Here is a 19,501-nt window from a genome sequence, read left to right on the forward strand (position 1 = left end):
TTTGAGAGAACTAACATAACCCTCTTTAGATCATAACGTTCTTACATGAAATCGAACATAAAATATTATATTTTTTAGACAAGATATTTGTGACTTTAAATAACCCTTATGATTAAATTATGACAAATTAATCCTAACCCTAATAATTAAACATGATGTAAGAAAAATCTTAATTGGCTGTATTCTTTAATATTTACTTTTGAGTTTGTAATCTGTATTTGATGAGTGATCAGTGATAATGTGGGTTAGTTAAAAATCCTTGTAGTAAAATTAAAAGGCTTACCTTTTAATTGTACGGACAAACAATAATTTATTAAGAAATAATTAATATCTAAAGAGAGACAAAAACAGTAATTTTTTTGTCCAACAAAATTTATAAAGTCGACAGGTAAATCAAACAAAAACATTTCCATCACACTCAAACATACACAAAAAAAAGTGATCAGATTCAAGCAAATTGATAAATTTTTTTGCCCATGATCCAAAAAAAAAAAAAAAAAAAAACAACAAGAGAGATTATTAAACAAGAGAGACAGCAAGAGTGAGAGAGAAGGCACACCATTAATTAATTAATTAATAATTTTTTTCGTGTTAATTAATATCAGCATTGATGTTGCCACAGAAGACCGTTGAAATCAGACATCTCCGGCAATAACGCCGACGAAATCTGATCGGAGAAATTCATACAATGTTCATCCCACCACATCGGAGAAGAATGAAAACCCCAACCGCCACCGTACTCCGGCGAATCCTCAAACACAAACTCACCAACTCCACTCGTTTCCCCCAAACTCGGCAACTCAACAATCTCCCCCAATTCCTCCTCCGACGCCTCCTCCGACGACGGCGAAACAGAACACGATTCCTCCGACGACTCCACTCCGGCCGTCGTCAACGACGCCGGCACTAAATGTTCCATACCCGCCGCCTTAGCCGCCGCCGCCTGAACATCACGTGGGGATGACGTGGCGGGTCGTGGAAGCAAATCGGCAAGTTCGGGGAAATTGAGGATAGCCGAGCTTCCTTTGATAGACAAAGCGGCTACATCATGGGCCCGGGCAGCCATTTCCGGGTTCAAGAAAGTTCCGAGCCAAATCCTAGACTTTTTCCTCGGTTCTCGGATCTCCGAGACCCACTTGCCCCATGCCCGCATGCGGACCCCTCTGTAAACCGGATGCTTGCTGCTGTTAGTACCGCTATCAGTAGTAGTAGTCGTCGTCGTCTTGTTTCTCTTCTTCCCGGGTCTCTCAATTTCCGGGTCTGGATCAGACGATCCGCACCGCTTCATATTGTTATTATCATTCGCCCGACCACATGAAGACGAAGGCGACGCCGGAGTATTCGAACATGACGAGTTCGTACTCGATTCCGTTTCAGAATGCGGCATTAATCTTAAACTTATTTACGAAAATATCCAAGAGAGAGAAAGTAAAAGATCTAGAGAGAGATGAACTAGACTTATGGGTTTACAGCACCTTATATAACAAGACTATAAGAAAAACTGAAATAATATAATGATGATCAAGTACACGAAATATATATAGCAGTCTTTTTTTATTTATTTATTTATTTATTAGTTAATTAATTAATTAATAAAAAAATAATAAAAAATAAATAGGGAAAAGAACAGTTACTACTTACTTACCTGCCTCTGTAAAGGGTAAGGCAGTCTTCTACAGTGACGCAGCTGTCACGCTTTGTTGTTTTGGGCAACCTCTTCTAACTCTCTCTTTCATATGACTATTTTTTTCAACTAATTAATAATAATATTATAATTAATTAAAGATAATATAATTAAATTTAATTATGTATTTTGATCAATAGGCTTCAAATTATATGACCAAATAAAGGCCCCCTTGGCTAAGTTAGAAGTTTTAGGTAGTTTGGATGAATCAATCCTAACATGTCACTACAAGTCAACAAATAAATTAAGTTTTTTTTTATAAATAATAAATTAACTGACTTCTTCGTGACTAATATTAATAATAGAAAGTCTGACTCTATTAAATATCATAATAATTATAGTTGAAAAATATTAATCAATTTATTTATATATAGGGTAAAAATATTATGTTGTTAGGAATATAAATAAATATATGTAATATAAATAGAGATATTGAAGAGATAAATGCATAAAAAAATATTCTTTATGATTAGTCTGCAGGGAAATCATTATTTATTAAAGTTTTTAAACTAGATCTTTCTCAACATGATATAAATAAGGCTCGGCCAGATGCGCATAACTAAGGGAAAAAAAATATATCGACATTTTTTTCTATTAAGGGCTGGGGCAGCCTAAAACTCGAGGGCGACTCTCACAATACCTTACTTATTTTTACATTGCAAAAAAAGTCAGTGTGATTTGGACTTATTTTAAAACATTATTAACATTGAATGAGGGATGTCTTATAGTCAATCGTCGATTGTTAAATACTTAGGTAAAAACCGCAAGCTCGGTTGGATTGAGTTGATGAATCCATACCCCGATTATTTTCTAGTGAACTATTTAGTTTGGAAGGAATCGTAAAACGTTAAGTGATCGCGGTCGAACAATGCATGCATTTACTCCACATTAATTTTATCATTATTACGATAAGGGAGATCACTTTTAGATTATAACCAGTGAAGACGGTAGATGAACACATTCACATCCTTTAGGATATCTGAACTTATTAACGCTAGATTTTATGTTTGTTTGTTAATTGGTGAACATTTTTTCTTATGCTTTCACGGTTGGTCTCGTTGTGTTTCGATTGTGTTTGGTGACATTGTGGATATTGTGTATTTGTAATATTTTTGTCACTAAACTTAAACGTCCCTCATTTATATCGTATTATATAAATTATTTGGAAAACAAAATTGCTTATTATTATGAAATTTCAATTAAACAGTCTTTAATAGCTAGGTACATTGTGTATTAAAGAATATATATATAATGAATTTCCTTCTTCATTTATATCTGACTTTCTTCCATAATTAAAAGGTGTATGGTTTAAACAGTGTTACCATGTCTGAGAAGCATGAGGCTTTAATTGATTTGGGCCCATGAAGCAGTTTGCAGTTAATAAATAACATTATTAACAGTTGAGTCATTCATTAATTAACCATACACAAAGATAACATAGTTTATTTTACCTATGTTTCTGTAATTATTATTATTATTATTATTATTATGAACCCTAGTAGTTATTGGATGAAGGACTACAATTGTACTATAATTGTTTTCCTAGGACATACAAAAAAAAATTAAACTGCTAATTAATTTTTAAAGCCTTGTTTGGATTTCCATTAATGTAATCTCGATTTTTTAAATGGTGATGGGTTGCCATTAGGGTTTTAACCATTAATGGAAGTAAATAGGGATTGCTCAGTATCCATTTATGGTAGGTTTTCAGCTTGCATCGGTTCTTTGAACAAACCCCATCCGTGTGGAAATTTAACTATTATTAAGTTATAATTATTAGTTTCGAAATTTATTTTTCTAAATTTGGTCACTCATTGTAAAGGGTCTCAATAAAGAAGTTTTTACTAAAATGTCAAAATCAAAGTCTTATCAACAATACTCATCTTGCAAATTAATTTATTCTCATTAACTCCACTATTGAATATATATGTTCTAGATTCTCTCCATTATTTTTATTATTAAAAATATTTTGTAAAAAATATACAATCAAGTTAAATTATAAAAGGAAACAAGCTTAATGAATACTCTAATTAATTGTGCCTAAAGGCCATCAAACAATAGGTGCAAGTATGAGAAAACTTGTAATTACTCTAAATCGAGATTTTCAAAACAGATGAGATCAATGATTTTAGGCTTGCTCCTTTCAAATTAGTACTCTCGTGGTAACGACCACGTGTACATCTCTCAATCGAGGGTTTGATATTCTATCTTTTATTGTATCAATCTTCTCCATTCTAAGTTCATTCTCTCAATGAGATCGATATGAAGGGTCCTCTTCGATACAAATTTAATTTTGCGGTTTTCCATTTGAATGACATACAATAATGAGTCTCCTCTTAGTAGTTCATTAATCCTTCACAATCAACCGATCTCTTTGACCGAAAAAAGAAGACTCAATAGTAAAATGTTGGCAATCATAATTATGTTCTTTAGTGGATGTTTGCCTTGCAATAAATTAGCAAGTTACCTTGATGAGTTACATATATACATGACACAATTGTATGAAAAGACTATTATGTCCCACCTAAGACTGTAGATGAATCACTTGTGCAAAATCTAGGAAGAAGTAAGGAGGCATAAAATATAAATGAAGGGTCAAGGGAGAGCTGAAAATTATGTCACTAATTGTTGAAATGGGTCCCTAGATTGTTTATGAACATTGATCAAATACATCAATAATTTAAGGTCTAGTATTCAAGTTGATAGCTAGATAGATGCCTTGATTATCTTATTATTATTTTAAGGGTCATTTCATTAATGAGATGTTAATGATGCGACATGATACCTTTAATTATTTATCACAATCACTAATTAACATTCATTTTTCTTTAATAATTTCTCAATGCCAGTTTCCAAAATTCATTATATATAAAGTTAAGCTCATTTGATATAAACTCATGTGATAAGAAATTAAACATTACATTAGATGTAACTACTTGTATATATTAGGACATAGTGTTATTTGATCTGACATAAACAAACAAATAGATATAAATATATAAATATAAATGTAATATGTGGATGAAACTAATGGTGGAAGAAGGTGTTTACAAATTTGTGGCAGTGCACGACAGACACAATAAAAACATGAATCATAAAAGTCCACCCCATTGCTTTAGGGTTTGTCCCACAACTAGGGCTAGCTAGCTAGCTAGCTAACAGTACCAATAAATTCACCTATACCAATAGTTAGGTGAAAAAAAAACAAATTAGATTCAACATGCATGTAAAAATCACTTTCATGGACGACTTTCCTTCTTCCACTATGTTCCATTATAGCAGTACACCGATGATCGATTGCAACTGATCGATGACACGAAGAAGAAACATTCATTTGTATTATTTTTTAGAAATGTATCAATTTATATAATAAACAAATTCATCGTAGGAATTTGAGTACTTAGTTATGAAGTGAAATATGTATGACTAGTAGTTGTCGTATGTGTCACGAAAAGTTGAATCAGCAACTTATGTATTGTCGAGAGCTGATTAATATATGAGTCTTTTGTTGCGTATTACTGAGATTCATTAGGTGATGTTAGAGTCTTTGGGTAATTGATTATGAGTATGGATTTGTGCGACTGATATGACATGCCTACATATTATAGTTACCATCTCAATTATTTTTTGGGACAATATCTAGTTGGAGAAAAATCGTCAAACTTTCAATGATCGTAGTCGTCCGATGTGTATCATTCATAATACTATTATTATGAAATTTTCTCAGATTCGTTTAGAAAAGTCATGCGAGTCTTTCAATGAGTTAATCGTCTTCTCGATAATTTACGAGCTCGATAACTTATTTAGTACTGTTTTTTCTTATTTTTTTCTTTTTATGTAATACTTTGTTGTTGTGATTAAACGATTTTTTTCATTTGAAATAGAGAAAAAGAGAGTTGGATAAAAAAAAAACATTTCTATTACATCGTATTATTTTTCTTTGAAGATATATATACATGATATGATTGGTAATGGTTGATCAAAAAAATTCACAAATTTTAACTTACCGACGGGGCGATGTTTAATAAACTCATGTTCATTTAAAACGAGTAATGATAAAATGGAACTACCATTTTATAAAAAAAACAAAAACTGTCCACTCAACAAAATACATAATATTCAGAAACATTTAACACATTCACAAAATAATAATAACTTTTAATATTTAAATAATAAAAAGAATTTATTTTTATCACCGTACATGTATCAATATAATATTTATTTTCTCAAAATTTGGTTATGTTTAAACTTACTATGGTCCAATGGCACAAGGGTTTACTGATAGATTAAATATCTCGATTAGGATAAAGATATGTGTTATTTTTTAACATTTAAAATAATAATAATAATAATAATAAATTGTAACACACCAGAATGATTCTATGGAAAGAGTCTGCCTAAGAAACCATGCAAAGTGTTACAGGTTCAATTGTCACCTAACACGATTCAATGGAAGCGGAAAGTAATGACCGTGAAATGTCTAGTTCTTCTTAATTCAAAATAAAATAAAATAATTATAAATTCTAAAATTTAATTCTTTGTTTTGATGAACTTTTAAAAATGGACTAGAATTTATTTGTTTATTCAAAACTTTCTTCTATATTTATATTTTTAACTTTCATAGTTTTACTGAACTTTTAAGCTTTCTTCCACTTGGTGACTTGCAGCCATGCATATGACACGTAACCCCGTTATCATATTCTCAAAAAAAAAAAAAATAATGAAATAACATATTTTTTTATTTATTTCTTTAAAATTAAATTATGTCTATAAAAAAAACCATAGTAAACATTCTCCATTTTTTCATGAATGGATGAATTCTATAAAAGAAAATTAAATCCAATCACATACAACTTTATAAATAATCCGGAGTTGTTAACTCAAAAATGTACCTTTCACTTTTTAGTGACATAAATTTTTATTTTTTATTTTTAATAATTCATGTATTATGAAAAATAACATCTAAATTTATATACAACCAAACTAAACCTCGTATCATAAAAGTCAAAATTAAAATTCATAAAAAAAATAACAAATTAATGAACTCATGGATAATATAAGCGCATCAAAACACAATAATATAGTTCATGTGTCAAGGGTGATTATAATAGACTCAAACTCACGAGTTTAATTTTCATTTAATATATTTTAATTTTCAATAATAAAAAAATAAACAATCAAAACATCATATTTGGTTAATCAATCTAGTTTTATCTAGAAACAATAGTCAGATATAATTCAAATCTTCAGGGGCGTATTTAACCATAATTCCAAAAATATGGGACCATTCTATTAATAGAAAAGGATTTCGTCATCAGTTTAGTCATCTCAAGTGGGCCGTAGGCTCATCTTTGAGCCCATTGGACCACGTCCTGAACAGTAATTGTACAGACTTTGTCCCTTTCATGTTTCCACATAAATTATGGCGATTTTATATTTTAAATATAAAACAATTGTGTGTATTATATATATATATATATATATATATATATATATATATATATATATATATATATATATATATATATATATATATATATATATATATATATATATATATATAATATACAAATTTTTAGAATTAATCCAAAATTTTCACTTTATAAGTGGATCAAGAACATATTCCGAAAAAAAAGAACCATTACAAAAACTCTAAATTAGAAATTTAATCAATTGGACTATATTGGCCCATTAAAGGTATATTTTTCCAAACTGGATCCTCCATTTTAGGCTTATGACAATAAATAAATAAAAAATTAAATTTTGGGCTCTTAAGATGTATGGATAAAGTTATTTAAATTCAGCCTATAAATCTAACAAAAATATTTTTATCAAGTTTAAGGGTACATATATATTTTTTATTATATTATATTTAGGTAGGAAAAAAAAAAATTCTAAATACAAAATTCGGACCCTAAGTTATCCTTCACTAGAAAGAAGAAAAAGATAAAAAAAAAAAAATAAGAATTGATTGAAGCTATAATATTATCATTTGTAGAATAAAATATCTAAAAGATCATAATCATTAAACAAAATTGTTGATGAATTCGAATCCATTAATATAGAATATTTTTATTTTATAATTTATATCTTTAGAGTAACAATTTACAATTGGAGGTATTTTTCTTTTGATTAGGTGAGAAGTTCAAATATTTTAAAATTTATTTGTTTTTTAAATGAAAATAATCACATCAAGAACTTGTTTGATGTTTGATTATTTCAATTTTTTTATCAAAAATTTTATTTAATAAAAAATAAGTTATTTAATTTTGAATTGATTAAATTATGATAATATTTTTATTATTTAAATTTTATAAAATTAAAGTAAAAGTATTTTAATTGATAAATTGAATAATTTGATGGTTGAAAAAAATATATAATAAAATGGATAAATTTTAAGTAAATAAAATAAAATCAAAAGTTCCAATGACTGACTTTTTAGAATAAGATAAAAAAAATAAAATATGTTCACTATTTAGAATGCTTATTAAATATTTGAAAACATCCTAATTTATTCTTAAATACTTCTCTTTGTTGATAGACCAGTTACAATATTAATTAATAGCATATATATTATATATAATGTTGATATACATTAAAGACACCAAATTAATTGGACTTTGAACACACATATGACCTAACTTATAATATTCTATTATTATTTTTCCTTTGATGATCATTAATTAGTTGTATATTTGTATCTGACTTTGAAAATAAGAACTGCCCTGGAAAAGGTTGTAAAGAGCACCAAGAACTTGTTTGGTGTAGGGTTATTTAATATATGTTATTTTAGATTAAATTACTAAAAATATTTGTATTTAGGGTTCTAAATATTAGAAAATTAATAAAGTAAGAATATTTTATTATTGTGTATGATGATGATTGTATTAGGGAATGGAATTTAGCTAAGACAAATAACCCTTCATCAAACAAGGCCTAAGTTTGATTTACCAAGCATTGACTTTTTTTTTTGCTTAAAGAGCTAACTCATCAATATAAAAAATTAGATTATTGCTTTATATATACACTAATTAAATCAATTATTTATATATAAATACATTTAAACTCTCTATTAATTCATTAATTACTTTGATATATACTGATAAATAACATTTTAATGATTTGTTAAATTTATAAATATGTTCAAAGATATAATTATTGTATTATTTCATTTTTATACATGGACAGATCATAATTAGCTATGGTTACTTTAATCAAATTCAGACGTTGACTTTCTTAATTGACTGTTTTGATCCAACTGCTCTGCATGACTCGACCAATAGACTTTTCTTGTTTACAAATATTTAAACTTATAGTATTGATTAAAAAATCATTATTTTAAAGTACAACAAACAAAATCATTTAAGGATATAATAAAAACAATACCATCTAATTTTTTGTTTCTTATTTTAAACAAATGTCTAAGAATATATATTTAATACATTAAAGTCCAGCCCAATCGAATTCAGCCAAAAATAAAATTGATACTAAGGTCTAAATAACATTTTTTTTTAATATAAATTTACTAAATTATCATACTCTATATTCTTCGAATTGAATTATTCAGATATTAGGTATAATATTTTGAAATATCCAACCTAACATTCAATCATACATATTTCAGTTTTTATATGTTTCAGCAGGTATATTGATTTAGGCGATTTTTTAGGGGAAATAATATATGAAAAGTTAATATTAGATGTCATATTTTTTTTTTTATATTTCTTCTTTATTGTCTTGTTTGTGTGGGTGCTATTTTTTTTGGTTTCTTTATCAATTTTTTCCGTTTTGTTTAAACAATTTTCTTTCAAAGAAATGATTTTTTTTTTTTAAATATTCCACCACTTTGTAAACTAGTTTCTAATTAACTTTGATATTAATAAAAGAAAACTTAACCTTAAAAATGTCAACATAGTAAATTTTTTTTAAATAAATAAAGACAATAAGAATAAATTAATACAACTTAACATTAATTAATATATTTATTGTATTGATCAAATTGGTTTCGTAATAGACTCGATTTATCTTACTTTCATATAACAATTTTTAACATATCAAAACCTTATATTTCACAGGTTGTTATTGATTTTAGTATTGTTGGAATTAAGCTAATTCCATTAATGAATGGAAATAAGATTGTAAATAAATAAAATCAAATAAAATTCACACAAATTCAAACGTGAATTAACGGTGAATTTAATCCAAATTATAATTAAATATTAATTGTTTAAATTAATATTTAATGCCTAATTAGAAAATTAAAGCATAATGTTAGGATAAACATTTAGCTTTAATTGGCCTATTGGCTAACGTATGGACTCTTCAATTAGCTAGCATTAGCATTGAATGTCTAACATTGCATTTCTGCAAATCAACGTATAGGCTAATGTTAATTAGTTATGGATTAATTAACAAATGAATGAGCAATATTTATTGCTAATAAACGTTTGGATGGTTTTATTTACAAGTTTAATTCTCAGCAATATATACCCATTCATTATTCATTTTACATAGACTTCATCCTTCATCTTTCTCACTCTAGAATTCCAAAAGCCTTCTTCTTGTTTTGTGAGTGTTCTTCGAGTTCTTCGCTCGATATTTTCCGTTGAAACCCGGTGATAGTTCAGGTACTTTATCATGCTCGTTGTGTAGTGATTCCGGTGCTGAATCACTACTAGATTCGTTGTACCCTGGGAGACAGCCATCTGTGATAAGCTCTAGCACATGGGGAGACGGTGGAACTGTTTTAAGGGAAATGTGTCTAACACATGCCTCAAATCAACCATCAAATACGGTGATATTGTTCTTCGTATATCTTATTTTATTTTATTTATTTGTAACATCGTATGTATATATATTTTTCTGTTATTTCAAGACATTATTTCTAACAATCTTAAAACAGTTTCGTGTGCTAAGTTATTTAGCAGCTTTTGCCGTCGAAAATCTTTGTCTTTGATGTTTCAGAATCTGAGTCGCGATGTTGCAAAGGAGATGATTGCTTATTTCGATAAGATAAAGTTGTTCATCTAAAGGAATAAAAGAATCTACAAATAAAGATAAGTCTTTATTTATACATATAATGTTAATTATTATTAATATTATTTGTATGAAAGCTTACTTTTATAAGCTAATATATGTTGATGTAGATATATGTTCTAAAGAAAAATGATGTATATTCATTATTTAAACATTTTATACAAAATAAATTAGAAAATAATAATTTATTTTATTTTTACTTAAATGTTTGTTGGTTATTAAAATTATTAATAACAAAGAATAAAAATAAGAAAGTAACTAATATGTTAGCTTTCAATTTTTAGAAAATTAATGGTGTTAAAATTAATTATAATTGAAACATATGGTTTCAGTTTTAAAATAATTAATTATAATATATACATTCTTTTTAATTAAACAATATAATTAATAAGAATATGGTAGGATGATTTAATAAATAAAGAGAGATGATATCTTTATTTATACATTGTTTTATATATTACATTTTATTATGGTAATAAGTTATGGTTTTAAATGGGTATATATTGTTTGACAGAGTTTAAGTTAAAAAGAAGAGAAAATTATGTTTCTCTAAAAAGAAGACAAAAGGTCATAAAAGCGGTACAACAATGAAATGACGCATTGGTGCAGTGGTTCAAAGTTCAGACGCAATGGTGTGTGACGTAAGGGAGGTCCCCTGTTCAAATCCAACTGATAAGATGATTTCTTTTGTAGAAATCAGACGTGATAAAATGACATTAGTCATTTACGTTGATTTCTTTTATAGAAATCGGACGTGATAAAATGACACTAGTCATTTATGGTGGAACCATTCAAATTTCTTGTATAGAAATTATTAGATGAATGGAGCCAATGATTTCTTTCATAGAAATCTTGTGTTATAAAATGACACTAGTCATTTATGTTGAAACCATTCAAATTTCTTGTGTAGAAATTATGAGATGAATGGGATAGTCAATGATTTCTTTGTAGAAATCAGACTTGTTAAAGGTATTGATGTTGAAACCATTCCAATTTCTTGTAGAAATTATGAGATGAATGGATAGTCAATGATTTCTTGGTAGAAATTTGACTCCTTAAAATGACTCTATCCATTAATGTTGGAGATGAATGAGGTAGTTAATGATTTCTTTATAGAAATCAGACTTGAGTCATTGATGTGAAAATCATTATAATTTCTTGTGTAAAAATTATTAAATGAAATGAAATGGGGCACTATAGAAATTATGTGATTCATAATGACAGAAAATGAAGGTCATATGTATAATGAGATTAAATAAGTTATTTGTTTTAGAACTTATTCTAATCATGCATTTAAAGAGACATGACTATGTTAGTCAAAATTGTCTTCGCAAAAATTGTCTCGGTGAGAACAATCTACTAAGATTTATTTTGAGCATGCATAGTCGCTTCACGCCGATTATTGTTCAAAACATGGCAATGTAAGTGCTTCGATTAATATATGAAATATATTTGATTATGTGCTAATTGATTATTAATATAAATCATGCATATTAGCTAATAATATGATGATTCATGTTATTCATAATAAGTATGATTATCTAGAAATTTATATATATATATATATAAATTAAGATTTATTTTCTATCTATTTTTATTTTAATAGATAATTTTGAAATTTGTCACAAATTGTATTCTTTGATTGACAAAGAATTGTTAAAGAATGTTAAAGGTCATCTAATTAATTAAGAAACGAATAATTGATGACATGAATATTTATTTTTATAATTAGATAGTTTTATATTAGATTAAAGATAAATGATCAGCATTCTAATTAAGTGTAATAATTAATATTCTAATTAATTATCATGTATTTTTTAAACGTATTTTTAATGATAAATGAAATTATATATATATTTGTTTAATAATATATGACATATTATTTATTTGATTACGTTTCTATGTTATTGACTATATATATTATAGTTGTTTTATTGTGGTGACAAAAATTCATGAAGCAATAATATATAATAACATATATATGGATATATTAAATTTGGTATAATATAATATATTTGATATACATTGTTTAATTGTATCATAAAGATTTATTGGATTTGATATTTTGAAATCAAATAATTACAAGGAAAGTCTTGTTTGATTTGAGAATAATGTGGCAAACGTGCCGATATTATGGGATGCAAACGTGCAACCGAAAATAAATATTTGAGCGACTTCGGTCAAAGATGCTTGAAATATTCTGATTTCTTTTGTAGAAATTATGTGATATGGTGGATATTTATTTGATTAAATATTCTAATTTCTTTTATAGAAATTAAGTGTTGAAATAAATATTTTAATTGATTAAATATTTTAATTTCCTATGTAGAGATTATGTGAAGAATGATTTATATATGAATAAACATTCTAATCTCTTGTATAGAAATTATATTTTATTCAATTAAATATTTATGATATAGTTATCTTATTCATGGTATGATAAGTATAACAAAAGAAATTTGTAAAAGAATTGTGTGACAATTTCTTGATTAGAAAATCATTGATTTAAATCATATAAGTGTGTGATTTAAACAAGGGTACCAACACGAATGTGGGGGCAAATATTTTTATTGATTATAACACAAAAATAATTGTGTATATTATGATAAATAAAAAGATAATTTATTGTTAGAGAAATATGTTCTCTATAAAAGATAAAGTTGCGCAACTTTACAAAAAGAAAGAAAATAACAAGAAAATGTCTTGTTTATATTTGCTGAGTTGGTGTTCAAATCAATATTTTAGATTTGAGGATTTTGAAATCAAGAAATGTGTCATATTTTGACATTATTTTCATAAAACTTTGAAGAACCAATGTCTTCAAAAAGATTTATGAAATAAATGAAAAAGAAAGTTTATAAAGTCTTGATATGACTTATAACAAATTTTATAATAATGATATGAAAATTTGATCATACTTTTATTAAAAAGTGGATGTGACAATTATATATATCATGAAGACAATGAAAATTATTTCATTACGTGTCTTTTGTATAATATTTTTATCGTTGAAAATTACGATAAAAATGATTTAATCCATAAAGGATATGAATTGCACTAAACAAAATATCATGTTGTTATCAAATGATATATTGATATTATTAAATGAAAGACTTTACGTCTTAAAGTGAATATGTTTACACTTAGAAGTGCAATCTACGTATGGAAATCTTCTAAGAAACTTATGATGGATAGATTAAACGTTATAATCTATATTTTTGACTTATGTCGAAAAATAAAATATTTTTATGTAAAATATATAATCGTTTACACGAAGGCAGAATAGTTCAAAGACATTTTGTCTACTAGTTAGCCAAGTAAACAATATTTTCATAAAAAAAAATTAAATGATAAGCATGTACGAATGTTTATGCTTCTTATTAGAAGATGTTCCAAGGTTAACTAAGAATGTACCAACATAAATTTCTAATTATTGTGATAGTAATTAGAAATTGGACAAGCTTAGAGTAAATGACAAGTCTAGACATACACGTCTTAGACATAATGTCATTAGACTATACTCTCTAATGGAGTTATCAAATTTGACTATGTATGTCAAAGATAACATTGTGGATCCACTAATCAGATTATTGAATAGAGAGATAATATGAAGTCTTTTGAGATATTAGCCTACTATAAGTTGGTATGAAGGAAAACCCAACCTATGCAGACTGGAGATCCCAAGAACTAGGTTCAATGGGACAACCTAATTGTACTAACTTGGAAAGTTATTGTTGAGGATTAATCCTATAATTAAACAATATATATTTTGACGAGGATAAGCATATCGCTTTTAATGATTCTTTGTGAACAAAGAGATCACCTATGTGAGGGAGAAGTGGGGCCGCTTTGAAGGAATTGCACGGCTCAATTCTAGACCCTCTCACAGAACCAGGCGCGTGTTCCATGGCCAAAATGGACACATCCATGAGAGTTTGACATGTATCAGGGAGAATTCTATGTGAAAGTGTGTAATCGTTTACACAAAAGGCAGAATAGTTCAAGGACATCGAGTCTACTAATCAGCTAGTAAAGTTATATGCTTTCACAAGGGAAGGTTCAAAGGGTTACACCTACCTATCCTATGTAGAATTCAACTGTTGAACCTTTCACCGGGTTAATCTTTCAATTTCCATTAATGTGGGGGATTGTTGGAATTAAGCTAATTCCATTAATGAATGGAAATAAGATTGTAAATAAATAAAATCAAATAAAATTCACACAAATTCAAACGTGAATTAACGGTGAATTTAATCCAAATTATAATTAAATATTAATTGTTTAAATTAATATTTAATGCCTAATTAGAAAATTAAAGCATAATGTTAGGATAAACATTTAGCTTTAATTGGCCTATTGGCTAACGTATGGACTCTTCAATTAGCTAGCATTAGCATTGAATGTCTAACATTGCATTTCTGCAAATCAACGTATAGGCTAATGTTAATTAGTTATGGATTAATTAACAAATGAATGAGCAATATTTATTGCTAATAAACGTTTGGATGGTTTTATTTACAAGTTTAATTCTCAGCAATATATACCCATTCATTATTCATTTTACATAGACTTCATCCTTCATCTTTCTCACTCTAGAATTCCAAAAGCCTTCTTCTTGTTTTGTGAGTGTTCTTCGAGTTCTTCGCTCGATATTTTCCGTTGAAACCCGGTGATAGTTCAGGTACTTTATCATGCTCGTTGTGTAGTGATTCCGGTGCTGAATCACTACTAGATTCGTTGTACCCTGGGAGACAGCCATCTGTGATAAGCTCTAGCACATGGGGAGACGGTGGAACTGTTTTAAGGGAAATGTGTCTAACACATGCCTCGAATCAACCATCAAATACGGTGATATTGTTCTTCGTATATCTTATTTTATTTTATTTATTTGTAACATCGTATGTATATATATTTTTCTGTTATTTCAAGACATTATTTCTAACAAGTGTCACACTAGTATAATAAATTTAAGAAATGCATGATTGAGGATAATTTTAGGTTTTTCACCAAATAATAATTTCTAGAAAAAAGAGTAAAATATATATTTATTCAATTTTTGGAAAACCCGTTAGATCTCATGTGATTGATTACGTGTATGCTTACAATAGTGGATCATGCAATTTTCTCAATAAAATTAATTCAAATTCTTTCTGCTTTCATCACTATTTTGAATATCTTAAACAATACAATTTCATTTTTTATATTAAAAAAACACAACATGTTTGGACCCACAAAGAACAAATTTTAAAAAACTGACAAACCAAAAAACAATAATATATATAAATTATAATCCATCTTCAACGCTCACCTTCTTCTAGATAGAGAAAAAGCCGGCCGCCGGAGAAGATGATGATCGTGGCGGCCATCTTAATATTGTTCTTTAACATCATATTTTCCGGCGAGGCTCAATATTCCGGTACTGATTCTATTTATCAAGACGGCTCCGGCGCCGGCGCCGGTTTCCAGCCAAGTCTAGCAGTTGTAATCGCGGTTCTCTCTATAATGTTCTCGTTAACTTTCTTACTTCTCATATATGCAAGATTCTGCCACCGTGGATCCACGTCATCAATACATGAAGAACATGAAAACAGGGCAGCCACCTTCATCGGACGGTCAGCTTCTCGGTTTTCTGGGATTGATAGAACTGTCATCGATTCACTTCCATTCTTCAGGTTTCATTTATTAACTTTATCACATAAACATGAAATGAAGAATAAAAATCTTATCTTGATAAATAAAAAAAAACAGGTTTTCTTCACTTAAGGGTACGAGGGAAGGACTTGAATGCGTGGTTTGTTTGTCGAGATTTGAAGAAAGTGAGATTCTTCGATTATTACCCAAGTGTAAACACGCTTTTCATATCGCTTGTGTTGATCAATGGCTTGAGAAACATTCGAGTTGTCCTTTGTGTAGACAGAAAGTCACAATTGATGATCTTAGTATCTTCACTTATAATAATAATAATTCCAATAGTTTGAGACAAGATTCCTCTTTAGAATTGTTTGTCGAAAGAGAATCGACTGATAGTCAACGTATAGGATCGAACAGATTTAGTTTGGGTGGTAGCTTCAGAAAGATGATGAATAAAGAGAAAGGTATTGTATCAATCATTTCTTAATTAATTAATCATCTTAATCAATAATCACAAGAATTGTTATTGTTATTGTTACAGGTATTAATAGTTCTGTAAAAGAAGATGAAAAACCGATTCAAGAAGAGGATGATGATAAATTCATGCATAGATTCAATCATAGGATTGTTGTGAATGATTTCGTACTTAAGAACAGATGGAGCAATGTGAGTTCATCTGATTTGATGTTCTTGAATTCTGAAATGATTGGAGCAATGTCAAGCAATAGATTTTCTCAATTGGAATTATCAAACAAGGAAGTATTATCATCAGCATCAGCCATTGATGATAATCATAATCAAAGCATGAGTATAAAAGAAGAGATGGGAAGGAAAAGGGAGTTTGAGATTAAGTTAAACAAGATGAATTATCATCAATTACCAGTTTCGCGAATTGAAGATGAGAAATCGAAGATTGTGTCAGCTGACGAGAAACGATCAATGTCTGAGATTGTTCATCCGAGATTTAGAGATTTGAATTTGATGAAGAATTATTATGTTAAGGAATCATCACCATCATCATCTGCTATTAATTATTGTGAAAGTAGTAGTAGCAGTAATGTTAATGGTAGGGAGGAAGAAGAGAGGAGGAGGAGGATTTGGTTGCCGATTGCTCGAAGAACAGTTCAATGGTTTGTTAATAGAGAAGTTAGAAGATCTCCTCAACATAATTCATTGAGTTCTAATTTGAATGTATAGTTTTTTGTATCACTTTTATGTGTAAGTTTTTGTTTAAATATTCTGAATGTAAATAACTAAACTCATGAAATTGAACTTGAGGATATGAATACGTATTCAAAAGATTTTCCTTATCTTGATTTTTTTTGAAAGGGGTTACTAACCCGGGTTTATTCGAAGAAATGAGTTTAGGGATTAGGGGTTAAGTTAGCTAAGCGGATCGTTTTGTCATTTGGTATAGAGTGAGACATGTTCTCACATGTTTTGTGGAACAAAAGATCTCAACCCGGTATATTCTCCCTTGTATCTTGATTTTTTCGAAAGGGTTAAACTAGACCCGGGTTTATTCTTCCTTATATTTTGTTTTTTTCCGAAAGGATTAACTAGACTGGGTTTATTTTTCTTTATATTTTGATTTGTTCGAAAGGGTTAACTAGACTCAGTTTATTCTCCTTATATCTTGATTTTTTTTGGAAAGGATTAACTAAACCGGGTTTATTCTCCCTTATATCTTTGATTTTTTTCGTAAGGATTAACTATGATCCTATTTAAATTATGAGTAATGATAGAGAGCGGGAAAGAAATGACAAAAAAGTGGAACCATTTCTTGTCCTACCCACCTTTCAAACAATTTTTCCCAAACTACCCACCTTTTCATTCACATTCCCAAACTACCCACATTTCTCTCTCTAAATCATTAATCAACCCATTAATTAACTCACTCTCTATCTTAACCTACTAATTAACTCTCTCTCTCTCTTAACCCATTAATTAATTCCTCTCTCTTTCAACTATTAATTAATATCCTCACTTTTAAACTATTAATTAATTCAATTGAAATATATTATATAAATATTAAAATAAAATAACCTATATGTTTTATTTTTATTTAAATCTATAAATATAATATATATAATTCAAATTAAATACACTAAATTAAATAATTTAAATAGCTATTATAAATTAAAATAAATTAGAATACATTACGGAACTTGAAATAAAATATATTACATAAACATTAAAATAAAATACATTATATCACAATAAAATACATAAACATTACAATAAAATAAAATACATAATAAATATTAGCAAATTGCTTTTCCCACCCCCTCCCATATTCCCACCCCCCGCCTAACTCCTTAATTAATTTCAAAATGACTTATTTATCCCTACCACCTTTATATATTTACACATTTCTTATTTTATTTATTTTATTTACCACCTTTATATATTTACACATTTCTTATTTTATTTATTTTATTTTATTTTATTATTGAGTGTTTTTATTAAATATAATTAATTAATTAATTTTTAATATTTTTTAACTTTATTTATTTAATTAAAAATACAAAATATTATTATTTTTATATTATAATTATTTAAAATATATTAAATATTGAAATATATAATAATTTAATAAAATATAAATATTTAATATTTTATTATATTAATTATATATATAAAAATATAATAAAATATTAAATATTTATATTTTATTAAATTATTATATATTTCAATATTTAATATATTTTAAATAATTATAATATAAAAATAATAATATTTTGTATTTTTAATTAAATAAATAAAGTTAAAAAATATTAAAAATTAATTAATTAATTATATTTAATAAAAACACTCAATAATAAAATAAAATAAAATAAATAAAATAAGAAATGTGTAAATATATAAAGGTGGTAAATAAAATAAATAAAATAAGAAATGTGTAAATATATAAAGGTGGTAGGGATAAATAAGTCATTTTGAAATTAATTAAGGAGTTAGGCGGGGGGGTGGGAATATGGGAGGGGGTGGGAAAAGCAATTTGCTAATATTTATTATGTATTTTATTTTATTGTAATGTTTATGTATTTTATTGTGATATAATGTATTTTATTTTAATGTTTATGTAATATATTTTATTTCAAGTTCCGTAATGTATTCTAATTTATTTTAATTTATAATAGCTATTTA

The 19,501-nt window shown here is 27.4% G+C and overlaps 2 protein-coding genes across 2 annotated transcripts; one reads left to right on the forward strand and one right to left on the reverse strand.

Annotated features, from left to right (window-relative positions):
- Window positions 1-389: 389 nt before the first annotated feature.
- On the reverse strand, window positions 390-1,488 carry LOC124912071 (ethylene-responsive transcription factor TINY-like). The gene has a single exon (XM_047452627.1). It carries the CDS (start codon window positions 1,385-1,387, stop codon window positions 602-604), a length of 786 nt encoding a protein of 261 aa, XP_047308583.1. The 5' UTR covers window positions 1,388-1,488; the 3' UTR covers window positions 390-601.
- A 14,578-nt stretch (window positions 1,489-16,066) lies between these two features.
- On the forward strand, window positions 16,067-17,548 carry LOC124911606 (E3 ubiquitin-protein ligase ATL42-like). Its single transcript, XM_047452109.1, has 3 exons — window positions 16,067-16,392; window positions 16,469-16,815; window positions 16,893-17,548. Exons 1-3 carry the CDS (start codon window positions 16,067-16,069, stop codon window positions 17,546-17,548), a joined length of 1,329 nt encoding a protein of 442 aa, XP_047308065.1.
- The last annotated feature ends 1,953 nt before the right edge of the window (window positions 17,549-19,501 follow it).

This window comes from Impatiens glandulifera, chromosome 8, assembly GCF_907164915.1.
Source record: "Impatiens glandulifera chromosome 8, dImpGla2.1, whole genome shotgun sequence".
NCBI classification, from domain to species: Eukaryota; Viridiplantae; Streptophyta; class Magnoliopsida; order Ericales; family Balsaminaceae; genus Impatiens; species Impatiens glandulifera.

What these genes read in the sequence shown, in the direction of transcription:
- LOC124912071 (XM_047452627.1), bottom strand. Translation starts at nt 1,387, where the DNA reads ATGCCGCATTCTGAAACGGAATCGAGTACGAACTCGTCATGTTCGAAT.
- LOC124911606 (XM_047452109.1), top strand. Translation starts at nt 16,067, where the DNA reads ATGATGATCGTGGCGGCCATCTTAATATTGTTCTTTAACATCATATTT. An exon ending in GATTCACTTCCATTCTTCAG is followed by an intron (nt 16,393 to 16,468) that starts GTTTCATTTATT and finishes AAAAAAAAACAG; the next exon opens with GTTTTCTTCACTTAAGGGTA. An exon ending in GATGATGAATAAAGAGAAAG is followed by an intron (nt 16,816 to 16,892) that starts GTATTGTATCAA and finishes TTATTGTTACAG; the next exon opens with GTATTAATAGTTCTGTAAAA.